The sequence below is a fragment of the Streptopelia decaocto genome, assembly GCF_964273445.1.
Source record: "Streptopelia decaocto genome assembly, chromosome: 3".
NCBI lineage: Eukaryota > Metazoa > Chordata > Aves > Columbiformes > Columbidae > Streptopelia > Streptopelia decaocto.
The window spans coordinates 30,218,431-30,244,712 of NC_138656.1; the positions used below are offsets into that span (position 1 = coordinate 30,218,431).

The following is a 26,282-nucleotide window of genomic DNA, read 5'->3' on the forward strand; positions in this document are numbered from 1 at the left end:
ATTTCTCAAGTCATATATGACCCTGTACTGCATTGTGAGGCTCAAACCTCAGGATTCCTTGCTGTTGTTCCTAGAATACCACAGATCCATTGAACAAGCAACCTTGAAAGCTCAGAACTGCTTTTCACTAATGATAAATGATTGTGCAAGTATTTGAGATGTGTTAATTTCATATGTCTGCAGCTTTAAGTTATTTTTCTTTTAATATCACCATAGTCACCAGCAGTTAGAAGATTTTCTCAGCTCATAGATTTTGTATTCTCTGAGAAATTCTCTGTTACGTATCATTATTGGCTGATGCAGCAAATCAGACAGACATGGAAGCATATACCATTTTAACTAATCTCTTACTTTGAATAGTAAATGAAGAACAATTGAAGGAAATGGTTTGGAAGTAACCCATTGTTTGAAAGTAGCTTTCCCAAACGAGCAAATATGAAATAGCAGTTTTGAAAATAGCAGCACCACAAAGTAAAAATGGCATATATGTGAGATCCTTGAGTCAAAAGGCAAGCCTATTTTTTATAAATTTATTTTTAGCTTGGTTAGCTGTACTAAGTGATTTCATCAATGTGTAACTAGTCTCTGGAATAAGAATGCTCACATAATGTAGTGTCAATGCAGGCAGATATGACAAGTCATGATATCTACATGTAGTAGCACAACTCCCATCAAATCAAATTCATACAACTGAAATTCTGTAAATTGATTGAATCTTTATAGTCTTGTACTACTCAATTTCACTCTCACAAGCTGGCATCAAACAGGGACAGAAGAGCAGCCGTGTTGGAACTGCAGCCCTGCTATTTTTGCATACTTTGAACTAGGCAACGTTCAAACTTTTTCCATCTCAGTGGTCACAGAGCCTGTCACAGTGTGAGAAGAACCAGAGGGACTGCTTCTCTGCATCTCCTGGTAGGAGAGGGCTCCTTTTAGAAGAGACTTCCCTTGCTCAGATAGCACAGAGCTGATGGTGGAAGGTGCGGCCTTTCAATTAAAATAAATTATGATGGCTTTGAGGTGTCTGTGGCAGCATATTCTGGTGCTTGGGACAAGGAACAAACAAATATGCTGTGCCTTTGGCACTGCCTAGGCTTTAGATGTTAGATAGGCCTTATTGTTTCCAGGGAGGGCGGTTAGGGAAGCAGTTTTGTAGGGGTGGATGCCACCCCCTTCCCCAAGTGGCTACCACTGCTACCTATAACTTTGACAAGCCCAAGTAACTGTTCTTAAACATTAATGCTTCTCACTTACTGCACACAGCACGGGAACCTCGTGCTTCCACAGATTCTCCAGGTTGTTGGGAAATCAGCACTTCAAGGGGTAAATCAGGGAAGGGATTAAAAGTAACTGTCCCAAACAAAGCCGCCGTGCTGCTGGTAATCCCCACCTGAAGAAGAGGAGGCAAGAAAGGCCTTGAAAGCGACTGGCTTTCTGCTTTTCTGTACATCTCAAGTGCCGCTGCAGGTGCTGTTACACCGCATGCAACCAGCCAGCAGCGGTTGCGCTCAGCAGCCCTGGGCTCCACGGCCAAGCAGAGGGTATGGCCAGGGCTGACCAGGACTAAGTATTGGCCAAGCAGCAAGTCCAGCCCCTTAAAGAGGGTGAGGGAAAGCTATGAGAGGATTTTTATTAGATATTGCTGTCCAAAAATTTGAGGACAGTTTCAACACCCAGACAGGATACTTTTTTTATATATATATATATAATGGAATGAAACTGTGCAGCAAGTACAATCTAAACATGACCTGCTGTGGCTTCCTTCCTGTGCATTGCGATACACTGCATTGTGGGGCTGTTTTATCAGCAACAGAGCATGGGTTTGTATTCAACGTTTTCCCTGTTATCCTGCATACCACCACCACACCTAAATCAATATTCACACCGTGCCCTTGGTATGAGCATCTTATGTGAGTTCTGTCTGGCATTATTTTGCCTTGCAAGTGATTTTGTGAGTCAGTTTGCCCAGCCAGACCCTCAAGTACACCTCTGCAGAGTGGTTTTCAGCCTGAGCAAAGCTAGTGCCTGAGCAGGAGTGAAGAAAAAAGAAAAAAAGCCCGTTTTCAGACTTTTCCAAAGTCACACAGACTTCTCATGAAGAGACTCGGGCAGCTGTCCGTCAGAGCTAGCCAGCAGCAGAGACTGGAAGCAGAATGGAGTCTGGGGGAGGGATTTCATTTCCCTACTGGGCCAGATCCTCCAAACAATGAGGCCAAGTGAGTAAAAGCAAAAGATGTGTTAACTGAAGCGAGCTGAACTGTTCCTTCATCAGTGCCCGAGGCTCTCTCAGTTCATAATGCATTTAATTCTGTCATTTTGGGCCCTAATCCTGCACTGGTTGTAGGAGGGTGAATTTTTCCACCCATACCTTAGTCCATCAAAAAACCCGGACCTTAACATAATGAAAGCTGACCTAGTTACTCTGAATTTTTGTTTAAACCAAGCCTGAACAAAGGTGTTACTACTTAAGTTGAAGCTCCAGTTTAAAAAATAATTAATATCCAGTATTGCACATTATAACTCTAGATCCTAGTTATGCTATGTGCTAAAAAAACCCCACAAAATGGAGATGATGTTGAAAATCCTCAACTAGCCTCACCCCATTAAAACTACAGAAATTGTGCTAACATGTCCTCGCTGGAGCTCTAGCTAAGGATTTAAGGGGTCCGTGTTTGTTTAAAGTTGTCTCCAGACTACCTGATACTACAGGCCCAGCATCTATGCAGAGCCCTTGGGCATTGTTTTTATTTGTTTTCATCTGTGCATGAATTTCTTTGAAAATACCCAGCAGAGCAATAAGACGGGATTGTTTTTAATCTTTAGAGATGATAGCATGCTGTTATGCATCAAGGACACTCAAAAACAAAGCATCAGATAAACTGTACCAGGAGATTTTATTTTTTTTACCTCCGGGCTTTTCCGAAAATAAAACGCATTCTACATGGAGCTTGCTCTTGATGAGACAGCTATAGATTCGGTTTGTCATCCCAGAAGCATTAGCGCCACCGTGTTCAGACGATTTACATGTGTGCGTGTGTGAAAATGCAGCTGGATTCTCCCCGCGCTCAGCGCCCCAGGGGCGGGCGGTCATTATCGCTGTGGGGACAGCTGGGACCTGGCCTTGAGCCAACACCTTGCTGAATGCAATCGCAAAATTTTCATGATACAGAGTGGATTTTACATCCCCTTCTCTGGGAGAGGGTGGCTGAAGTCAAGAGGTTTATGCCCTACTGCCGTCCGAGTTTAGAACTAGCCAGTGTATTTTTTGTGTTAGGCTGGACAGCACAGCGGACAAAAGAGCACCTTCTGCTGCCCGCGTTTCAAATGATATTAACAACAACTATTTATGTAGCTGCAAACCTATAATTTCTCTGGTTTGAGATCTCTTCAGCAGTATCCTTCCCTGCCTGAATGAAGAAGGTTATAAAACACAGTAATTATAAATCTCATTGACTGCCTTGCATTCAAGGGCGTGTTCCCCCTGAGCGCTGCTGTGGAGCGTGTTACCCAGGAGACTGTCCTGTACAATCCAAAACAGAATTATTCTGACCCACTGAGCTTGTTGGAGGGGAGAACATTTGGGATGCTGACCTGCTGCCACAGCACAGTAAATGCATTTTTCTCATTTCACAGCAGGGCAACGCCGCAGCACAACAAGGCAAATGCATTCAAGTATTCTTTTGAGGCATGACTTACATCTCACTGATGAGCGCTGGCTCCCTAAAGATGCAGAAAGGGAGCCCAGGACAGCAGTCACAAACCAGGAGTCCTGCCGGTTGTCCATACAATTTCAGCAGCTTTTTCTGAAGGTTTGGTAGTTTTAGACCTTTCCAGGCAAAACCATAAATACCTCAGACAATATAACACAGTATCAATAAACCCCTTTCTTAAAACGTTTGAGTCGGGTTGTGCTTGTAAGACAGGCTAAAAAGCACTTAATAAGTGACAGCTGGCTGTTCTGCCTTGCACTACTAACCACAGCATGCCTCAATACCATCGACCTGATTGTAGTCAGGATCTGTGCGGGTACTTTCTTCAGTCGTGAGGGGCTTATTACCATTATCAGTCATGATGCTTCACAGTCAGGAAACTACACAAAGCCTTGTAAATCCCCCACCCTCGCAAGAAGGCTGTAAAACCTGAGCAGTCTGTCTTATGCAAAAGAAAAACAAAACAAAAAAAAAAAAAAGGGAAGGGAAAAAAAAAAGCAAAAGCGCTTCCTAGAACAGTAGCAAGCACAAAACAGGGCTGTTGCCATCCATTTTCTCAATTAGTGTCACCACACACAAGGAGCGCGAATCTGCGTGGCAGCCCCGGCGGTTGCATCCTCTGTGCTGAAGGAGAGGGAGGCGAGGTGCAGAGCAGTCGCTCCCAGCAGGTGTGCAAACCATTCGAGATTAATTAGAAACATCCTGCTGAACATGTAAATGTTTTACAAGTGCACCATCCCCATCAGGGAGCTGCTGCTGGAGTCTGTGTTTCCTTGAGTCTTTGACACAAGACCTGAGGATGCCCATCTCCCTCACGGGCTGTCTCCAGGGCTCCCCAGCCACACGAGCACTGGACTCGTGTCGTGCTGCTGCACGGTGGGTGTTTTCCACATCGCTGCCTCCCTGGACGTCTCAAAGGCACTGGCTGGTTCATTTAGCGTATCCAAGCTTGTTCCTCCTGGCACAGAGGCAGAGCTACCTCATTAAAGTGAAAGGGCTTTGCTAGATTTGGGGATGGATGTAGTGCAGTTATATTGCTTTGTAAATATCCTCTTTGCTCCATATGGATTAAAAATACTTCACAGTGTTGGTGATTTTTTTTTTGTTGTTGTTGTTGTTAAATCTGTGGCCAGCACTGAAATGTATCTGATGCATACATTTCTGTGTGGTTGCAGGAGCTACCCAGTTCATTATATTTAGGCAGCTGAGTTTTTTCACTGTTTTGCTGAAAATCATGGGAGATTGATTTTTACCCTCTTTCCTGATACTCTAATGTTTTTCCGCTGGCAGTTCTCAAGATAATTCGTTTTTCTCTCCTCCAAATACAGTATCCATTATTAGACTACTGCCAAACTATATAAACAGCCAAATAACTGGTCTGTAGCACAGACAGCTCTGGTGCCATCTAAACAAGAGATACTCTACAGAAGTCTTCAGTTAATTCAAACTTGGTTCAGGTTACTAGTCATTAGAAGTCGTCCCCTTACCTGTTGTCTCTGGAGAGGTTGCAGCCATTTTTTCCGTTCTCTTCAATTAAGTGATGGGCTCCTCCATGCAAAGGAGGTACGCAGATGCTTTGTGAAATCACATGTATGGTTTTTATAGATAGCAGGCTATCTAGAGTCAATCCTATAATAAAAAAAAGAATTAGCTATTCTTCCCCACACATGGATTTAGACAGCACCATACTGCTCTAACATCATTCGGAGCTCTTGTAGGGCCATGTACCTCCCCAGCTGACAGCTCCTATGGTGCTCCTGTAGGAGTGAAGACTTCTCTAAATGGTAAAGTGCAACTAGATATTTCTGCTGATGAACCGATTCTCTATAAATCCCGTGGGCTTGTATTTATATAAGAATATCGGCACCTTTTCTCAGGATACTTACATTGCTTCTCAAACTAAAATGCTAGTATTAGACTATAAAGCTAAACACCTTAATCACGTGCAAACAAAACCAATTGTGGACTGCTATATTTTGGCTGAACATTCTGATCTCAAATATCCATCTATAAAAGAGCATCATATCACTTTGGAGTTTTAAACAGTTACAGAAATGTAGCCAGATCCAGACAAAATACGCTTGGTGCTTGGATGAGGTTTTTTTCATGCTTGACTTCCAGAAAGATGGCTGCAGTGGAAGTGTTTGGTGTGATTATCACATCACAGTTAGCAGTTGTTTCTCTGCTGACAGATGTCCACATCAAAAAGCACTGATTGTCTCTGTTGTTAGCAGTTTTAGAGATACCATAATCAAGTAGCTTAGACCATCTCCAAGAGATATTGTCCTTTTCACCAGAAGTGCAGCCTCATTGCCTAGGTTCATGCTGGGGAAAGTCAGATTGTGAAATACAGCAGATGATTATGTGAAAGTTTAAGCCCTTTTTTCCAGTACAGAGTTAAAAATTGCAGTTATTTCTGTGGATAGGTCTGTTATTCAGGATAGATGAGAAGGCTGTATTTCAGCATTTTGCTTGCTAATGAACTGTTTCAACAATGAAGCGACATGCAGTGTGCACACATCACATTGGTGGCGTTGCTCATCTGGGACTGGTAAGAAGCAAGAGAAGGAAAAAGGAAGAATTTGTAAACAAGGTGAGAACAACTTCGCATGAACACATTCTGGTGAACAAAGTTCACAGATTCTCTTACTGCACAGCTATAGCATGGAGCATGTCTCAAAAGAAAGCTTCTTAAACTGCGACAGACAAAAATAGTATTCTTGAGATAATTTGGGGGGGGAGTAGCTGTTTTACATTAGTGCTGAAAAGAATGCAGTGCAAACAGTGACCTAAATTAATATTTCTGCCTGTAATCCAGAGGCCTGTCCTCTAGCCTTTCCCTCCCGCAGTCCACTGAAGTTAAACTGAGTCCTTGCGAGAGGGATTTTTTTGCCTGAGGTAGGATTGCAGAATGATGTGCTGTGCCTGGCAGTGCAATTTTGAAACATTTGCTAGCAGGCAAAGGTCTGTGGAAGCAGACATGAGACTGGCAGGTGGGATTTGATAGCAGAGATTTTGTGCAGCTGCCAAAGTATCACAACCCAGATGCTGGAGCTGAACACATGCTGCCTGATAGGAATGGTGTTCTGGGGAAAAGAGGAAGCTGGCAAGTGTCCGTCAGAAGAATTTGATTCTGAGTCCAGTGCTGCTTCACATCGTCCTTCTCCTGGGGTCAGACAAGTCACAGCACTGTCTATGCATCAGTAACTGGCTGGGCATGGAGTTGTACTGCATTTTTTTATTATGCTGCACCCAAGAAGTACCTCACCAAGTCATACTCCTCTTTGCCTCTCCAGAAGCTTATTTAAATCCCCTATTTATCATCTGCTTTTCATTATCTTTCTCTCTTTCTTCTCTGCATGAGCTATCTTCTCTGAGCCCCCTGTTCCTCTCATACATTCATTCTGCAACGTACATTTTTATTGCCGCTCCTCAGAGACCACATTCTTCCCAAGACACTGATCTTCCTTACTCTTTTCTCCATCCCTGCTCTGTTGGAGATCAGTTCCCTCTCTGAAAAGCACCAGCAAAGAGAGAGAGCAAGCATGCATGTGTTGAAACAAAGGCAAGCACAGCAGCAAACCAGCCACCTTTTACCTTTCCACAGTCACCCTGATCCATAGGTAACGAGGACTAGCACTGTGTGCAGGCGCTGAGGGCACCCACAGACTGACTGGTGGCTGACATGCTCCCACACCCTGCTATGAAAGATCTGGGCAAAGCCAGCAACCTGCAAACCAGGCCAAGCACTTCACCCTGTCTGCCCAAAGGAGGAATTTCCTAAAAATACATGTCCTGACATACCACTGAGCCACATGGCACAGTGAGTGCAATCCTATTTTCAGCCTGCTCTGCAGGGTGACATAGCTAGTTACACCTCCTCCCAAAAATGGCACGTCAGCGGCGCAACACTTGCTGGTGGACCAGCAGCGCAGCCTCCTGCGGGTTGGTGCTCTCCGCTGGAATTCCCCGTCAAGTCATCACACGCTCACCGTGCACGAGGCTGAGGTTGCAGGCAGCATCCTCTGTCATGCTGCCTGTACTCGGGACAGCTGCTTTCTGCCCGCCGGTGGTGCTCTGCAAGCCCCAGATCAGTGGGTTGTGGGCTGGGTAGGAGACAGAGTCCAAAACTAATTCCAGTGTGACCCTAAGAGAAGCTTTCTCAATGGATATTATGCTTGTCTGGCATGTACCTTTTGCAGCTCCACCAAGCAGGACAAGGTAAAGCACCATTTGGCTTTTGGAGATGATTGGTAGCCTCTTTCCAAGCCAAGGCTGGTTAACAGATTCTGTTTTCCCAACTCTGAGGCTTATTGCAGAATCCCAGGAATGTTCCTGCGCTTCAGATATCCCAAAATAACTGCTCTAAGCTCTCCTTGGGGAAAAGCAATCCTTAGAGCAGCCTCTTAACTCAAATTTTTCAGTTGAAGCAGCTGAGCTTGAGGGAGAGAGCTTGTCTTTGCCTCTAGCTACTGGCTCCCACAGGAGAATTGAGCATTTTGGATGCTCATATTAATCAGTTTGTGTGTCAGCTCACTTGCTGTTCAAGGAGTTGCAAACACTTTGTTCTCTTGGTTTCTGTTTGCTGCAGAACGCCCCCCTGCCCCACTGCCACCCTCCCTGCAAATCCACTAGTCAGCTGGCAGCTTCAGTAGCCCAAGCAGAGCCCTGGCTGTGCAGCGGGATCACGGCTCCTCAGCACCAATGAGGAGCTGACAGAGTTGTTTGTTGCCCTCTCTCTTCCTCTGCAGTTGCCAGGCTTCCTTCCTCCATCCAGAGGAGACAGTGGAGCTGTCACAAACAAGGTGATAAGTGCTTCTCTGACACGGAAGCCATCACTGAGATGCTTCGAGTGGCTGTTTCCTCTCCTGGGGGAGCTGTGTGCTCCCCTCATCAGCCAGAGATGTGGGGTGGTTGGAAGGAGCAAATCTGATCACTGCACAGAGCAAAGATTTCAGCACAGTAGCGGGAGGGCTGCGGCTCTGCTTCGCAGAGGTGGATTATCCCCATTTCCAGGGAATCTACAGCTCATGCTTATCTGTGCCAATCACTTGCGTTCCTCTGTTGTGGTAAGTTATTCTCTGTGTCCCCGAGGTGCTCATTACCACATTATTCAGGCTCTGTTTACATAACTTTAGAAACCAAAATAAATTCCTGAAAGACAAAACTCCCCAGCTCTTCTCTGATCCCTTCTCTGAAGTGTGTGTAACACCTTACGAAAGAAGAACCTGCTACATTTCTTAAACCCCTCGAGTTCCTGCGGTGGTTCAATTGCCTCCAGAGAATAAAACTTGCATCCAGGCCTAAAGACATTGTCCTTGGCCTGATCTCTCTCTGCAGCAGATGCCTCTCCACTGAGCTCCAACCTGCTCTTGCAGAAGATTACTAGTTTTAGTTGTGGTTTCCCATCCACAGCCCTTGAGATACCACTGCAGCTCGACTAATCAGTATTATCCTCATGCTGTGCTTTGCTCTGATATCAAATGAAAGCCTAGAAATTGCAGTAGTCAAGTTGCTGGTTTACAGCTGAACTCATAAATCGTATTTCAGAAGATGCTCAGGGAACCGTCAGAAGGGAGGAGGGGTGGAATGACCATCCCCTTCATACTCCAACCTTCAGGTGCCATTTTTCACAAACAAGGAAACCAGTTATAATTACTTTAAATTCTCTGCTGTTTAGGCTGCCTGTTATCGCACCAAAGACAGGTCAGAGTGATAGACCATAGTAATATAGTATATAAAATAGCATGTACCACAATAACAGAATACATTGCCTCCTGGTACATAAGACACAGCTGTGCAAACAGAGGAGTGGCAACCAGCAAGACTTCCAGGTTTTCAGCAGGCTGCCCTGATACACTGGGCTGGCCACGGTCAATAGAAGGAAGCAGAACTCCCTTTGGGCCAAACAAAAGGGAAACATGAAAACATCACAGTTCTCCAGTGCCGCTGGAGCTTCCATTTGCACTAACGTTATGTGCAGTATTTATCAAGTGTCTTTAATCATTTATCTGCTCAATGAGTTTCTTCACTCGTTCTCTTTTGAGCATGTAACAGAAAATGCTCTCTGTAATTCAGCAAAATCTCTTAGTGCGTGGAAGTTCACAGGTGATGAGGAAAGATGCTCCTTGTGGGATGGGAGGTGGGGGAGCAGCGGTGGAGGCAGCGTGTCCCTGCCACGCTCCCTCCTCCATGCTGCACTCTGAGGCTCCGGCTGTAGTTGTGCTGAGGATGTCATTAACAACATACTATCCCAGAGACTGCCAGTGGTGGAAAACTAAGCAAATTAAGATTGTTTAAATATCTCGGCTCTCCCTTCAGAAGACATCTGCTGCAATACATTGGCATGCTGTGTGCTTCTGTCAGCTGAGCCTTTGCTGCGCTACACCCTTCCTCGGAGACATGCAAAATGTGGCGCTTGCTCTGGCAATTAGTTCTGTGGGACCAAGGTTCCTAGAGACCCTTGGCAGAGCTGAAGCTGTTACCTAGGAGAACCTGTTCATGACTCATATGTTCAGACAAAGTTTACTCTGTACAGAGAGGGGAAGATAACATGCTTGGGAAATGTGCACCTTAGCCCCTCCTTTCTTGCAAAGCGGTGCGTTAAAATTTGGGGAAAGATCTGGCATTGGCTCTGCAGGAAGCCTAGGCAGACAGAATTTCCCTGCTCGTCAGCCGCAGCACACTGTGGGAGCTCAGATCAATTGTTCAAGTCATAAGCTACACATTCCCCAGCGATAGGCAGCACCATCTTGCCATGTGCAACAGAACATAGGCACGTGCTTACTATTAAAATAGAGGCAGAGAGCTGATTCCCCCTGGAGGCAATGGCAGTGCTTACCTGCCCCCCTGACTTAAAAATATTTGCTAGAAGTTAGCATGCATCCCCCCGAGCACAAGAGGGGCAAATTTGCAATCCTCCTCAGCCTGAGAACACTTAAATCAGGACTTCTGCCTCCTAGAGCTTGTCCCTTGACCCTGGCCCGGTCTCTGAGTTGTTCCTGAGAAACAGCAGATTATTCAATGTGCAATGCATTAGCAGCTGATGAAGCATAGCAACCACTTTCTAGTAAAGTGTTTTAGCCAGCGGGTTACCTGCTGCTCTTCAGCATCCTCCATTCATGTTGCATGCCTTTTCTCTCATTGCTGATGCTGATCAGTCTCAATTCTGCATGTGTTTTCAAATACTTGGATATATCTAAGCCAAATCTCACTAATTTCAACAAGGTTTTCTGCCAGGCAAGCAGGTACAGTGCATAACAGAATTGGGACCTCAAATTATAAATTATGTATCCTAAATTGCAATTTTTTGTTAGGTTGGGACCTTCTTTTAATGCATGTTTTTACAGACGACACCATGAGCTCGAGTCCTAGTTGCAGGTACTGTGTGCTCTACTGCAACATCACTATGACAACTGCTAAGATCAGGGCTGGGAGAAATCTTGCCTTAGTGCAAAACAAATACTGCATTTAGTTAGTCTCAAACATGTGGCCGAGGCATCCTATTTGCTTTCCTTGCTTGCTACTTCATCTCCATGTAGGTCTCAGCAAGGGAAGAACTATCTAGACAATATTCAGCATGCAGCAAACAATTCTGCTTTGAATGAGGCTTAAGTGATGACAATCCAACAAGGCAGAAAAACTCTTCATTCTCCCTGGGCTTGTATGAGCCTCCCTAGGAAGAGATCAGAGTCTCCTGGTTTGAAATGCTGCCTTAGGGTTTGCTTTTTATGTCAATAAATGTTTTATCACGTTTAAGCTTCAAACACGGTACAAACATCACCACTAACATTTGATGAACGCAAATACAGACAGCAAGCCTGGGCAGAGGGCAGCGTGCGGCGCAGCACCGCGCTTCCCTTCTGCGGGGGGGCTCGCCTTGGCCTCACGGCGAGACAGGGTGAGATGGTGCCTTTGCAATTACACACCGCCTTGAAAAACACACGGGCAAGCTAAGGAAAGGGGATGTTCCTCTCTTCGGGTCTCCACCACTTTTGATCTTTTCTTTCTTTTGCTTTTTCATCTCGCCCTGCCAAAGTGACCTCGGTATGGTCAGTAAAGCACATCCGTGTGCCCGGGTCTGTGGTGGGGCTTAAGAGGTCTCTCTCTGTCTTCACGCTGAGCTAGTCTGTCCCTCCTGATATCTCCTTGGAGTCTCATTTCTCCTCTGACCTCCCACTCACCTGTAGCACATGGAGATGCTGCAGTGAAGTTTAAGCAGCAATCTGCTACTAGGCTGCCTTCGGCACCTGCAGTGCCAGAGCTGAAATCTCTGGATTGAACCTACCGAGTTGAAACCCACAAGCAGTGCACAAGTGCTACAAATTGTGATGTAAAGTTGGGGTTTTGCTTTTCCCAGCGCTTGCCAGTTCCCCCCTCCGGTGCCATTCCTTCGTTTTTCCTTTCCGCACGCTGTGTTTTGCAGTGGCGGTGCCTGCCTTCCCTCTCCTCCCCTCTGCTTCCCCTCCTCTGCTCTGTCAAATGCAGCACTTCAGCGTCACTGAAGTGACAGGGGATGCAGCAGCTGCGGCAGAGGAGTTGGAGAGGAGGAAGGAAGAGAAGGAAAAACTGCTCTCGACAAAAGAGGCAGCAGAAACACTGAAAGATGAGCTTTCCTCCAGAAATCAATCCTGGTTACCCTTTGTTAGGGAAGCAAATTAAGATATGGTCTCTAATTCAGTGTGTTTGGCAAGCGGACCCTGACTGCTCCATGTATTCCTACAGTGTATTTTCAGAGAACAAAGCTCAGATGTATCACTCAGGTTTGCCACAACCTGGACTGAATCAGCAAAATGGATGATTAACTACACCGCACGCTGCCAGCCGCTGTGGGGCTGAGTGACAGAACAACAAAAGCTCACTTCACTGCTCGCAGCTTCAAAAAAAAATCTGGGCTCCTCAGAAATGCAAAGGTGTAGGGGGAAATGTAGGGGGAAAGAATCACAGAGCAATCGGCTAGTTACATGTCTGTCTTTATTCTAGGACATCTAGGATTTCCAGGATTAATGTTTGCCATTTTCCAGAAAGACTCACTGATATTTCATGGTTTATGCAACAGATTTTGCTTGCAACTTATCCTGATTGCTAAATAATTACAGAAGCGTATGTTACCCTGTAGCAGTGCGGATTTTTCTGTTACATGAGACTGTTATCACCAAGTGCCAAATGCATCTTGAAAGGCGTTTTGTAGGGTTCTGCTGAATAAGCACGCTTTTGAAAGAGCACTTTTCTGCAGCGTGACCTCATCTTGCCAGCTGCTGATTACCCTCCTGTTAACCACTGGTGACATCTCCATATGATAGATTGGAGTAGACAGTAAGGATACCCCATTTACCTTGACATTAATTAACTAATGCACTAGCAGAAGCCCAACAGAAAAGTCTGCAAAGTGTAGTTTATTCTAGAAACTTCTTAGGATATTTAGACAGTAATAGGCTCAGTTGATAAAAGCATCAGAGAACCTCACTTTGAAATTTCAGTCTCGTGCGAGGAAAGAGAGAACTTGCATTTGAAGTATTTATTAAAATCAATTTGTAAAGGATAAAGATAGACTCTAGTCCACCTATACAGATTCTCCAAGAATAAGATGACCATGCAAACAAAACCAAAAAGCAGTCTTCCACGTATGAAATAAAACATTTTTCTGGACATCTATTTCCAGTGCAAGCCCCAAAGAAAAGAACAAGTAAATCTGTGCCACCTTAGTGGAAGGAGGCAAGGATGCCGAGACTCGTGATAACTCTCTGCTGCTCATCAGGTGTTTGAACTAAATATTTGCAAAGGAAGTTTTAACTTTCATTACTAAAAATAAACTCCAGCTTGTATGTGAGGCTTATTGTGTAGTCTTCCATAATGTCTTTTCTGCACTATTTTCTGAGAATTTTGTAAGCTAAAAACTTTTAAGAACGTTTTGTCAAACTCTAAGGAAATAAAGGCACAGATCAGAAATTTCATGACTGTCTGAAGTGGGATTTCAAGTGGAGCTTATGCTCACTTTCTTTATTAGTGGAAAATGAAAACAGGTCACTTTTTCGCTCATCTAGCTTAAATTGAAATATGGCTCTCCTAAAACAAAAATAGCCTCGCTAAAGTATCGATTACTAAGTATCACATCACTGAAGGCAAGGGAGTCCAACCCACTGTCGCTATAGAAGTGGTTTAAGTTTTGTTTTGCATGTGGATGAGGTCAAAAATACCTTTTAAAAAGCTTCCCATATGCAGCCCCTGTTCCCCGAAATTAAAACCAATCAATTCAGGAGTCCAGCTGCCAGCATAATGCACCCTAAATCAGCAAACCAAATTTGCTGCCTCGCCTCTGCCTTCACGCACCACTAGACTGTACCAGTTTCGCTCTGCACAGCCCTTCACCTCCAATGAATTTCCTCGTGTGCTTTCAGCTCCATTTTTTAGAGTCTGGCTTGGAAGCACAAGCTTCACTACTCTGCCTCTGTTTACAAGATTTGAAGTATGTCTTCAGACCTAAAGAAGAAAATTAAACTAATCTGCACAGGTTACCCTCAGCCTGCTAGAGTGAGTTAGTATCCAAGCACTATACAGCTGTACTAATGCCAGCAGCACATGAAATGCCTGCGTGTGGCTGGCACAGGGCTGGCATGAGCCCTAGCGACATGCTGCCCACAGGAGCTAGGAAGCAAAATGATTCCCACACACCTTTTGGGTTGGTTTGGGGTTTTTTTTTTTACTATTTATAATCACAGAACCATCAAATGTTTGGGGTTGGGAGGGGCCTTAAAGATCATCTAGTTCCAACCCCCCTGCCATGGGCAGGGACACCTTCCACTAGACCAGGTTGCTCAAAGCCCCATCCAGCCTGGCCTTGAACACTTCCAGGGATGGGGCATCCACAGCTTCTCTGGGCAGCCTGTTCCAGTGCATAGCCACCCTCACGGTGAAGAATTTCATCCTTATATCAAACCTAATTCTGCCCTCTTTCAGTGTAAAGCCATTACCCCTTGTCCTATCTCTATGTGCCCTTGTAAAAAGTCCCTATCCATCTTCCTTGTAGGTCTCCTTTAGGTACTGGCAGGCTGCTATAAGGTCTGCCCAGAGCCTTCTCTTCTCTAGGCTGAACATCTCCAACTCTTTCAGCCTGTCTCCATGGGAGGGGTGTTCCAGCCCTTTGATTATCGTGGCCTCTTCTTGCCCCTCTCCATCAGGTCCACGGCCTGTTGGGGGCCCCAGAGCTGGATGCAGAACTCCAGGTGGTGTCTCACCAGAGCAGAGCAGCAGAATCACCTTCCTCGACCTGCTGGTCATGCTCCTTTTGATGCAGCTGAGGGTACTGTTGGCCTTTTGGGCTGCAGGTGCACTTTCCCTAGTCCTTCTCTTCACAGCTGCTCTCAATCCATTCTCTTGCCCAGCCTGTATTTGTGCTTGGGATTGCCCCACCCATATGCAGGACCTTGCACTTGGCCTTGTTGAATTATAATATGCTCAAGTTTAAAAAGCAGCCTGACCTCAGAGAAGACCATACTTAGAGGGACTCACCGTGTTTCAGAGGAACATAATTGGGCAAAATCAGAAGTGCCCATGCTAGCCAGGAGGTGGCAGAGGAGCAAGGCTACCTTGTACACTGTTTTTTGAGTTAATTTGGAAAAAAAACACAAATACAAACCAAAGAAACACAACAAAACCCAGCCTCACCCTCCATCTTCAGGAATAAGAGGATGAAACCTTTAATCACATTCCTGCTTGTATTTATACTAATTGCTCATCTTCCTGAGATTTGACTTTATGAAATTATGCATGCACGCCAAGCAGATGAGTTTCCATAGAAACTCAGGAACTGAACTTTCATTAGAAAAATCCTTAAAAAAAAAATCTTCCAGATAAAAATGCAAATTGCCTGTCAGTGGGTGGCTTTCTGAATTTATATATAATTCTTTTCTTTTGCACTGTAGGTAGATTCCAGCTGGACCTACATAGCAACAACATGCAGGCATTGTTTATAGCAAGCCAGACTCTATGGGGAAATAAGAAATTCAGTAGCAAGGAGAAGCTCTCAAGCGCAAATACCTCAGGGAAACAAAAAACTGAAGTGCTCAGTACTGCGTCTTCATGAGGCTTGCGGATTGTGCAGCCTTCAGCTCTCACAAAATGCTTGTGATTTGCAAGGAGCAGGGCAAGGAGAAGGGGAGAGAGGGAACACAAAGCAAGAAACTCTCCTGCATGCACCATTAATGATGTTCAACCTGTCCTTTAAACATCCAGCAGCACATTTTTGCCGGTTCAGTTAAGCCTCACTGGAAAGGCTGAGACCATCTGTCACAGCTCAGTGTGGGTGGAGGAGTAGGTCTCTGTGCTGGGGTTTGGGAACATTTGCAGGCCTGGGTTGGAAATCAGGTTGACCACACCTCGGTCTCTGCTTGGGCTGAGGCCTGAAGCACAATGTCTTCTGCCCACGCCACAGGGACACCCAGACACATGGTCAAGAAGGGGATGTGGGGCTGTTCCTGGTCAGCACAAGAGGGAAGCAGGACAGTGGGCACTCCTGGGAATGGTCAGGGACCTGGGCAGCCCTTGGCACTAACACTTGTGCATGGAAGCAAGGATGAGGGAGGAAATCTTTACCTCCTTTAGCAAATGTTTCCTCCTGTGTTTTTCCCCCAAAACATATAGCAGTTTTTCTCTCATGCAGTGTACCGCAGCATCAACAGGAGGCTTTCCCCTGGCTTTGGGGAGCCTGAGATCACCCTTTTTGAGGGTTCACAGATGTTTTTTCAGGTAAAGTGGCGTCCTTGAAAGCATTGAATACCAATGAGCAAATGTTCACGTGTGCTGCGCTTACTGGTGAGCATCAGCTTCAGCACCGTGCCCAGGTGAACACAGGACCTGTGGTTTGCGTACAGCCTCCTCCCAGTGCTGCAGGACACTCGCAGGGACCCCAGCCTGCCCCACACTGGGGACCCACGGGGCACCTCCAGTCCTTGACCAACAAGGGTGCTTGGGCAGAGGAAGGAGCTGAGCTGCATGAGCGGGTTACGGTGAGGTGGGTTTCACTGCAGCATTGCGGAGCGGCATGAGATGTTCAGCCTGGAAGGGGATTCCCCTCCTCACTGGGGAGGGATGACAGGCAGCATCTGCACCAGCTCGATGGCCCCCATGCCAGTGGCCCTCCGGGAGCATCAGGAGCCACGATGCCACTTGTGTCAGGGTGAGGACAGCCATGGGTCCCCAGCCACCAGAGAGCACAATCGGCTCTGCTCAGTCAGCACAACAGGAAGAGTTTTTAGGAAGGGTGGTTTTGTGGTTGAGGACAAACGTGAGCTGATTTAGCTCCCATCTATTCTTGGCTCAGCAGCAGATTTGTTGTGGCCACTCTACTTGCCCTTTCTGTGCCTCATTATCCCTGTCAAGCGGGTGACTCAAATTAGAATTGCACAAATTCCTTCCAGTCTGTCATTACATGCCTACGGTTGTCTCCTGGCAGCTACCTCCAGAGGAACCAGCCTCATTGGGGTACCTCTGTGTTACCTCTGCCTGCTCACAGTTGTAAGATTTGACCCTGCTGCCTCACCGTTTTCCAACAGAGAGAGAAACTTAAAGAAAAAAACATCCCCACTGCATCTTTAGATTATAAGATTTCATAGTTGAGTTGATTATTCAGGTCAAGGTTGTTGGCAAGAAAGAGACAATGAAACTTTTCAAAGTACTGCCAATACTTCATTAAATGAGTGTTTCTTAATTCTTCTCTCTGGCAAAGTGATGTGTTTCTGTAGGTAGGAGTACTATCACTGGCTATGGGGTCTCAGTCGTGCTGAGGCACCGTGTGTCTGATGACACTTTTGGAAAAGCAAACAAAACAAGACAAAGGCGAGATCTTCACTACTTCCAAAAGCATCATCGTTCTTCCATCAGAAATTTGCTTGGGTTCTGGTTGCAAGTGATTTCAGGTTCGTTATGTCTTTTCATATCAACTAAAGGCAATTCGACTCACTAAAGGTAAAGCTAATGCATTTCTTCATATATATGGCTGCATCCACATACTATGTAGTCCCAGGAAAAGCATGAAGTCAGGCTGTCATCTCCCTTCCCAGCATTTCCAGGGGTGAGCACAGGCAGAGGCCATGCAGAGCGTGGCAGGGGACATGGAAGCGTCAGCTGCTTCTTCCGCAGGCCAAGCCTGGATGAAACCGGCGGGAGGTTCATCCCAGTGCGTGCACCTTCAGGAAGAAGCAGGAAAATGCCACTGATGCGTTTTGGACTGCAAAGCCCACGTGACCATCTGGGCTCCGTGTGGTTGACTACTGTGTAATTAAAAGGCAGCCTGGCTCATGAGATGCTTTGTGGGTTCAGACGCATCCATGTGAGCCCTATAGGAAAACATGTTCTTCCTACCACTTCTTTCATCCTCCTCCTCCTGTTCCTTCCAGATGGTTACACCCACTTGTGTCTTTTCTTACCCTAAGGACAGCTTTTTAAACAAGGTTCCTCCATCCTTCTCCTCCCCCACGCTGCTTTAGGATCTACACTGGAGTGCAAATAGCAGGACAGAGGGCTCCATGCTGTTACATACAGTTTCTACAAGGCTGGAGAGGATACACGTCCCTTTAGCCCCATTTGTTAAGTAGAAAGGGCTTTCTATATGGGCAAGATGTAGGAGCTGAGAGGCTTTACCTCTGCCTCAGCTGGATGTTCCAGATGTACAAGAGTTAATTTAGATACTTGGTGTAATTGAACCTGGGTGTATTTTCCTCGGGATCAGAAGCCAGTGTAACCTACTCGAGAAGAGAGGGATCCTTAAAGAGCCTGTAGCCTTTCCTCTGTATGGCACCAGTATACATTCTCGCAGTAACATGCAGCAGGAGCACTTACAGAGTTGTATCAGTCTCTGCTTAAAAATTTTTTTTTTTCATAATTGTTTTGTGGTTTTTTTTAATTACACATCAAAAATTAAAAAAAAAAAAAAAAAGCAAAAAACAACAGACGTTTAACAGCTGATTGCTTCTCTTCTCCAGAAATAGGTGGAGATCACCCCCACAGGACTTCTGCTCCTGCACTCGTGCGTCTGCCCAGCTTGCTGTGAGCTCAGGACACTCCATTTCTTCCTCTGTTCTGTACCATTGTTAACCGCTTGTCGCTTGTTTGTTGGCAGGGCTTGGTGCTCAGCAGACTTGGGCGGAGGGACCTGGCCCAAAAAGTCCTCAGAGACGCCATCCGGATCCAGACGACCAGTCACAGGGCCTGGAACAGCCTCGGAGAGGTCTTGCAAGCTCAGGGGAAAAACGAAGCAGCCATTGAATGCTTCCTCACCGCTCTGGACCTTGAATCCAGCAGTCCTGTCATCCCCTTCACTGTCATACCCAGGGAGCTCTGAAGCCTTGCCCTGCAGCTAAGCACCTTCGTTTTGTGGACAGACACCAAAACCACACAAATAAAGCAAAGGCCCAACAGAAAAGTGCCACTGTAACCTGGAACTGGGCAAAACAAATCCAGGATGGGGCTCAGGTTTGCATGCTTAGCTGAGACAAACCTAACTGTAGAAGAGTTTGCAACAGGCAGAAAAAGAGAATGCCTTTTGCTTCACAGGTGCCTGCCTCACCTTTTGTTCCAGCTAATAGCAAGGCTTATTTCAAAGTGTTGGTTCAAGGTGGCTGTCTGCAGAATAGATCATGCTAGGATACAGCTGTTCTAGACACTTGCACCTTTCAATTTTCATTGAAGATAAAAACCCCAAACCCTGAATTAAAGCCCAGACCTGCTCTAAACAGGAGTAAATGCACCACCTAACTTGACCAAGTTGTGCTTAAGTCTGTACCACACAGATCTGACAGGTTATGAGTGACAACTAAACCACAGAGGCATTGTATGCCGTTTACAAAATTATTTAAGCTGTTTTAATAATCCTTTTTCCTGCCTTGCTCTTATATACTGCATATGCTCACCATACTTGGTGTGGCGTTTGCCCAGACCGATTTAAATTAATTTTTTTTAAGCTGCTATTGCAGTATGATTCACAAAAGCAGAAAGACCAAAGACCAAATCAGTTCACACTTGAACTAGTATTAGAAACATATATTTATCTCCAATTACATATTTATTGGAAGGCCTTACATGAAGTAGCTAATTGTAAATTTTTATTAATCACGTATTGCATCACTTTTAGTGAGGAATGTAGTGATTACCAGTATATAGTGACTGAACTCTGTTTTACTGCATTACCATTCCTGGCACAAAATGTTTTCATATCTATCTTTTCATGATATAAAAGATGGCAGCAGTCTTTTAAGGGAAAGTATGCTGAAGGCAGCATGTGTATATATGAATTACTTCTTTCTTAGAACCAAATCTGTGGATTGCCTGTAGAAATTTCACATCAGAGGTACGGAGCTGAGCCTTCAGCGGAGCAGGATCATTTTGTGTCTCATATCAGATGTAAGAGTGATCTCCAGAGCCATCTGAAGAGCTCCCAATCCACGCAGCCTCCCCAAGGCTGGCTGGGCCGGGGCAGGGGACGCAGCTGGTGTCCCCCCCGCCGCGCCGCTCCTGGGCTGTGGCCCTGAGCTGCGCCGCGCTGCCACACCGCACACCAGAGCCAGCCCCGCCAGACCGGTCCCCAGATAAAGATGATGCAGAAATGAGCTGCGGGCACTTTTCTGCACAGAAAGTTGGGCTCTATGCCTGTTTTTGTCCAAAGAAGATTTATGACTATTTCGTAAGTAGCGTTTGCACTAGAACACACTTTGTACTCTAATTCTGCCCAGTATTGTGATCCACAACTAGTTCATTCCAGAAATAATAATATCCTCAAGCAATAACTGAGTAGGGGTTATTTCTTAAAGATCCCATGACTCTGGCAGCAGACTTTGAAGTCAGTGTTGTTTACACTTTTTGGAAATCTGCAGGCTCATCGAGAGGTGGGCACCTCGCGCTGCTCGCAGACCACACCATGGCACAGCTCCTGTCCCCGGGCGGCCGCAGCTCCTGCCTCCCTGCAGAAGTGCACTGCCCTCAGGTTTCTCTCTGCAGCCCATTGCACTCGCAGGCAATTATAAATATATATATACAGATAGATATATAGATATATATAATGTTTTTTTTCCCCATTAAATCTTGCTGGTGCAATAACCCAGCTTATTCCTCTGTTCATGGGGGATCTGGAGTGAAAGCAGCCCAGCTTGAAAGGTGCTCAGCCCTTGAGGTCTCTGGCTTTCCAGTGCCACAGGCACCAAACACAGCTTTTTAGGCCTGAGGCAGGTTTCCAAGGAGACAGTATTACCCGGCCACGTTTCTCATTTGCAAAAGCACCAGCAGCAGAGGAAGGAGTAGGTGTTAAAGTACCAGAATTAAATGAGTTTCATGAAGACAGAAAGATGCAGCAGAGACCCATTTTGCTGTGAAGGATGCCATGGAGTTGGCTTGTTCTGCACTGCAAGTAGGAAAGGGGGAAGGGGGAGAGATGTTGTTGACACAATATGTAAATTGTTACCCAGGTGTTTTAAACCCAGTTCCACAGTCAGATGCAATCTGACAATAGACTTAAGTACGTATGTATAGATAGATGTTATATTCCAATATTTGTTCTGTTCCTCAGTGCCAAGGGTGGGAGCGAGCCTTCTGTGTAAGACAAAAAAAGAGTCATTGTGGCCCAACATCACCGCTTTCTTGTGCAACGTGTATCTGCAAAGCGCTGCCATGGCAACTTCTGTGTACCAGGCAGCGGTGTGACTGTGAGCCACGCGTCCACCTCTGCGGCGGGGGCACCGCTCCGAGAGCGCTGCGAGCCGGCACGAGGGTGCCTATTTCCCAGCAGCGGCTGAGAAGCAAACACAGACCCCTTCACTTCTGCACGCCTGGCTCGTAAACAGCCACCGGCCCACCGCGTTCGTTGCCACCAGGCGAACGGCATCTCGGTGATAACCAGACTTGCCACAGCAGCCATCTTGCTAGGAGAGGTGCAGACGTGCACGAGTACTTGGAGTGCACTGAGCACTCCGATGTTGCCAGTGTGGTCCCGTGTTTGTCCCGGGCATTAAGGAGCGTTACTGGCGTAGGAATTGCAGACCTCAGAGTCTCTGCTGCAGGTGTGGCAAGGAAGATGTGCATGAGTAAACCACCAGCAGCATCAACAAGAATCACAGGGCAAAGGTATGCGCTGCCTGCACAGCACACCACAGCCCCCACATCAGTTGCAGACAAAGTATTTTGCATGGAAACTGGATTTGATCCTGACATTCGCCGTGTGCTTCCCAGAGGATACAAAGCACCACTTGGCTGGAGGGGCGTTACGTTGACCTGAAATGCTCTGTACCTTGCAGGAAAAAGGGTGGTTGTTTCAGACTTGCAACTATTCTGGGGGTAAATAGCTGCATTTGTTATTAGTACTCACCACAACAGAAGCTTTCCCAGGCTTATTTGCTACCTCTGTTCTTCAGCATGGATTTTGTTCATACTTCCAGGTACAGAAAGATGAGGACAACTACTTCAGACAAGCCTGTGTATTGTAGTATTTATTTAGATAGCAACCTTGATATATCTAATAGATCTGCTGCCCTGAGCGCACTAATTAATGCTGCTTTTTATAGCAGGGAGCCTGGAATGCTTAATGCTTAGGGTTTGAAACTAAGAACAAAAGATGTACATCGCATCGCTCACATGATTATTAGAGATGATCATTACTAATGGAAGTTTGGGGACCAATAGGTGAAATACCAATTTTGTGAGTTTTAGCACTGACTTGAATCCAACAGAGTTTTCTCATTAGAAAGAACAGAAAAAAAGGCATCACTGCCTAAAGGATCCAGGTATACCCGGGTTCCTCTTGTTCCACCACAAGGTTATTTTCCTTTGTGTTGGCAGGGTGCATACAAAAGAAAAATAATTAAGCTCCTATTTTTTTGTTGCGCAGTAAAGGCGTAGCGTGTGCCATTGCCTTTGACCAACAGCAAGGTTTGTGTATTGTAGCAAAAATGACTCTGCCTCCAGGATATCAGAAGGAGAAACCCAACAGGCCAGGGAACAACTCGGAACAACTCCCCTCCCTGCCTTACCCCATGTCAGCTGTCATTAGCTCCACTGGAGCTGTTGGTACATCTGAGCCTCTCCTGCAGCTGAGGGGCTGCCCACCGGTGTACTCGTTCCATACAGGGAATGCAGGGGAGCTGCCGTGTTCCTGCGCCGCACAGGCACCCCAGCCCGTTTCCATTGGTAACGACAGTTCATGCCACTGATTATCACAATGCTTCAGAAGTGCTAATTATCTTTTCTTGGTAATGACTAATAAATCCAAATGGAGAACAGTCCTGGAGGGTGGTTACTTTAAAATTCACTGGCTGGGTACCAAAGTAGGCACAGCACTGCCTGCCGCAGTTTGAATTACAGTTATTTTATCCAAAAAATATTCCGTTTTCAGAGAGTCTTGGTGAAGAGAGGGTTTGGCTAGTTTATATTTCATTTTAATGACAGCGGAGTGGGAAACAATCCTTTTTAGTGAAGAGACATCACTGCCGTCATATTTTTCCAGCCAAACCAACAGAGATTTGATAGTTGCAATTCAGCCTAGGACAAGAAGGCTTCCCCGAGCAGCCACGCTGCAGCAGTGATTGCCTCTGACTGAATTGTATTGCAGGCATGTTTGACAGTTGTGCAGTGAGTATGTGTAGCTGAGATGTCTCTCCCTCCCCCAGCATGTCACATTTTTGGCTAAGGAGAGCTCCTTTATGTCCCGAAGGCTGCTGTCACCTCTGAGGTGGCTGCTGCCACCAGCCCCATGGTCTTGTGGCCAACACTCCCTGGCTTGTGCTGGTTTAACCAGCCCTCTGCCTGTTCCCCGAGCCTGGCTCCAGGTGGTGGTCTCCCCACTGTTCCCTCATTGTTCAGTGCCACGGGACATCAGTGCGTGGTCAGATACAAGTAATTTTCTTAGAAACGAGAAGCTGAAACATCCACCAGTTGGGCAATGTCAGCAGGAAGGAGGTAACCACTGACCCAGCAGTTGCCCAGATGGTTCCTCTGACTTCGCCTTTAATGAACTGGCTCGTGCCTTCCGCTCCAGGAAACCAGGGCAGGTTCCTGAGTTTCTGGATGCTAAAAGATCCAGCTTGTTTCCCCCCAGAAGCCCATACCGGTGTGTGGCTAAAACTGCTGATAGAGACAGGACACCGCACGGTTGTGGAACTGCTCATGACGATACAAGTGAGAACCTCCCCGAGCTGGTGCACAGAGAGGAGCTCGTACGCGTGTTGCCGACCCGCCGCTTGAACGCTGTTAACGCGGTTGTCGGAATCGGTTTTCCATGTTACTTCTTTTTGTCGTTGTAAGATGTTTTCACCAGATGAATAAAATTGACCCCGTGGAAAACAAAAAAATGCTTCTCGTATTTCCTGCCAATTTCAGGACCTTTAATATATTCATGCCACAGATACTTCAAGCATTATGAAACCCCCATTTGCTACATTAACTGGAACCCAGTGTGCCTAGCAAGTTATGAGTTGCAAAGGATATTTTGGCCTGCACCCTGTAGTTCATGGGAAAACCGAGAGTGAGCAAGCAAGCGGCGTGCTGTCAGAGAGGAACGGAGCCAGGAAAAAGGAGCAATGTGGCTTCAGATGTTTGAATTTATGGAGATTTAAGCGAGCATCATGCTTTTCTTGTCCTTCTTCCAGTAAAAATCAACAAAGAGTGAGAAACTCTTAACATCGAGGTATATGCAAATGCTATGCTGTCAGGTTTAGGGCCTCACCTTATTTTGGCCACAATGCCGTTAATCATCTTTCTGCTACAAACAGTAAGTCCTGTGGTTATTTGGAAATAAAATGTCTCTGTTCAAGAGTTTCCAGAGCATTCTTCACATTTACACCCTAATCTTCTGGGCAAGCTTCAAAAGGGCCTTCTTAAAATGCCAGCCCCTTACTTTCATACTCAAATGAGATTAGGGACAGGGTTTTTGAAGAGCATTTCTTCACAACTGTGGCTGCTTTGGTTTATGAGTGTATTGAGTATTACTCGAGCAGAGTGAGGTTCCTCTGCAGCAATAACAGACTTAAGTCCTTCAGCTGTTAGCAAAACGTCTTAAAAATTGGAAATGGAAGCAAGCAAAATACTAGTTTTGACTTTTTCCCCTTATTTCCCACAATACGGAGAGGAAGCCAAACAGCGGTGTTGGGTTTCTGGGGGGAGAGTTGGAGGGAGAAGGCTGCCATGGAACAAAACCTGGAGAATTTCATTCTTCAGTCCCCTTTGAGGAACACCACTCATGTTTGCTTCCATCCTAACACTGGTACATTGCCTGTTATCCTCTCTGCATCACACAGAAGTTTAATATTCCTCTTCTGTTTAAATGGGAAGAAAATGAGCCTTTTTGCCCCTCATTTTTGCTGGGAGGAGCTCCAGACGGTTTGGGTACTCTCCACCATTAATTCAGAATCGCTTCTTCCCTTGCAGAGAGCCAGATTATCTTGCAGTGGTAATTTTGACGTTATACTCTTGAAAGGTCATTAAGAATAATAATGTAAATAATTTAATATCTATTTTATATAATTTTTAATAACTGATTCATAGCTCTGCTTCTGTCTGCTGCAGAAGGGGTACAGCCAACTCAGATACACACAGTATGTTCCTGCCTTGTGTGAAGCCCCGGTATTTAGCAGTCCTGTAAACAGCAAGGGAAGAGATGAGACACGTCACTCCTGCCCAGATCCTTCCACAACAGTCTCCGGCTGTCAGCTTTTCATAGAGTCACCAAAGCAGCAGCATTGAGTTGGTCTGTGTTTAACCACATCCACCGGGAGATGCCACATCCCAGTCAGATGGGCCTGAAACAGTCTTTGGACTAGAGAAAAAATACACATCTTTAAAGATTGGTGTTCGAGAAAGCAGACTTAGGTATCACTGGCTAATTCTGTCGCCTTTAGCAGTCACTATAGCATTTAACTATGGCTGTCAAGTCAGTTTTCCTCTGCTAGGCTGTCTCCAAAATGAGGAGCAACATCTCGCAGCCAAAAACGTCCCCGCAGGTCCACCGACTCAAGAGCAAGATCCAAAGGATTTCTCAGTGGTCCTGGTTAAGCAAGTTTTGAATCATGGAGGGAAAAAAGGCTTACAGGTCATTCTCCTCAATGTGCAGAGCTGGCATTTTCAGCTCTGATCCCATTTGGAACTGCTGTAGCTGCTGTGATCATCTGGCTGACGGTGGAAGCAGGTAGAACAGAACACCTGAATTTTATACAGCAAAAATGGCAAGCGTTGTAACAGGTCCTAAGAAAGCAAAAGAGCAGTGAAAACTGTGAAATAGGAGATACTTCCCTTATCGAAAAGCTCTCACAGAGGCAGAGCCCAGCATTTCTCACAGAAACATTCAAAGTAACCCCCCCATCCCAAAAAAAAAAAACAGTCTGCGAGAGTGAATGTAAAGCAGCCCCTGGCAGCCTCCTGACTGCAAAGGCCTCTCGGAACCTAAATTCTGCCCCTACCCCACAGCTGCAGGGACCCAGCCGGGTACTGTTTCAGATGGATGGGAGTTCAAGGACGGAACCATTTTCTGGTCAGTGGAGGTTAGAGGTGATTTTGTGTTCAGTGTAAACGGCATTGTCCGGCAGAGACAATTAGCAAATG

The 26,282-nt window shown here is 45.9% G+C and overlaps 1 protein-coding gene across 5 annotated transcripts in view; it reads left to right on the forward strand.

Annotated features, from left to right (window-relative positions):
* The window catches only part of TTC7A (tetratricopeptide repeat domain 7A), a gene marked incomplete at its 5' end in the record, with an annotated part of 177,232 nt that extends 153,195 nt beyond the window's left edge, over positions 1 to 24,037 (forward strand). For 2 of the 5 annotated variants that reach the window (XM_082048591.1, XM_082048593.1), the window contains one exon: positions 18,826 to 24,037. In XM_082048591.1, coding sequence (XP_081904717.1) covers positions 18,826 to 19,047 — 222 coding nt within the window. In that variant the 3' untranslated portion in view covers positions 19,048 to 24,037. Of the gene's footprint in view, positions 1 to 3,633; positions 5,635 to 18,825 lie in introns of those variants that run through there. The other 3 variants (XR_014183642.1, XR_014183643.1, XM_082048592.1) reach the window with 3 other exon arrangements.
* Between the last annotated feature and the right edge of the window lie 2,245 nt (positions 24,038 to 26,282).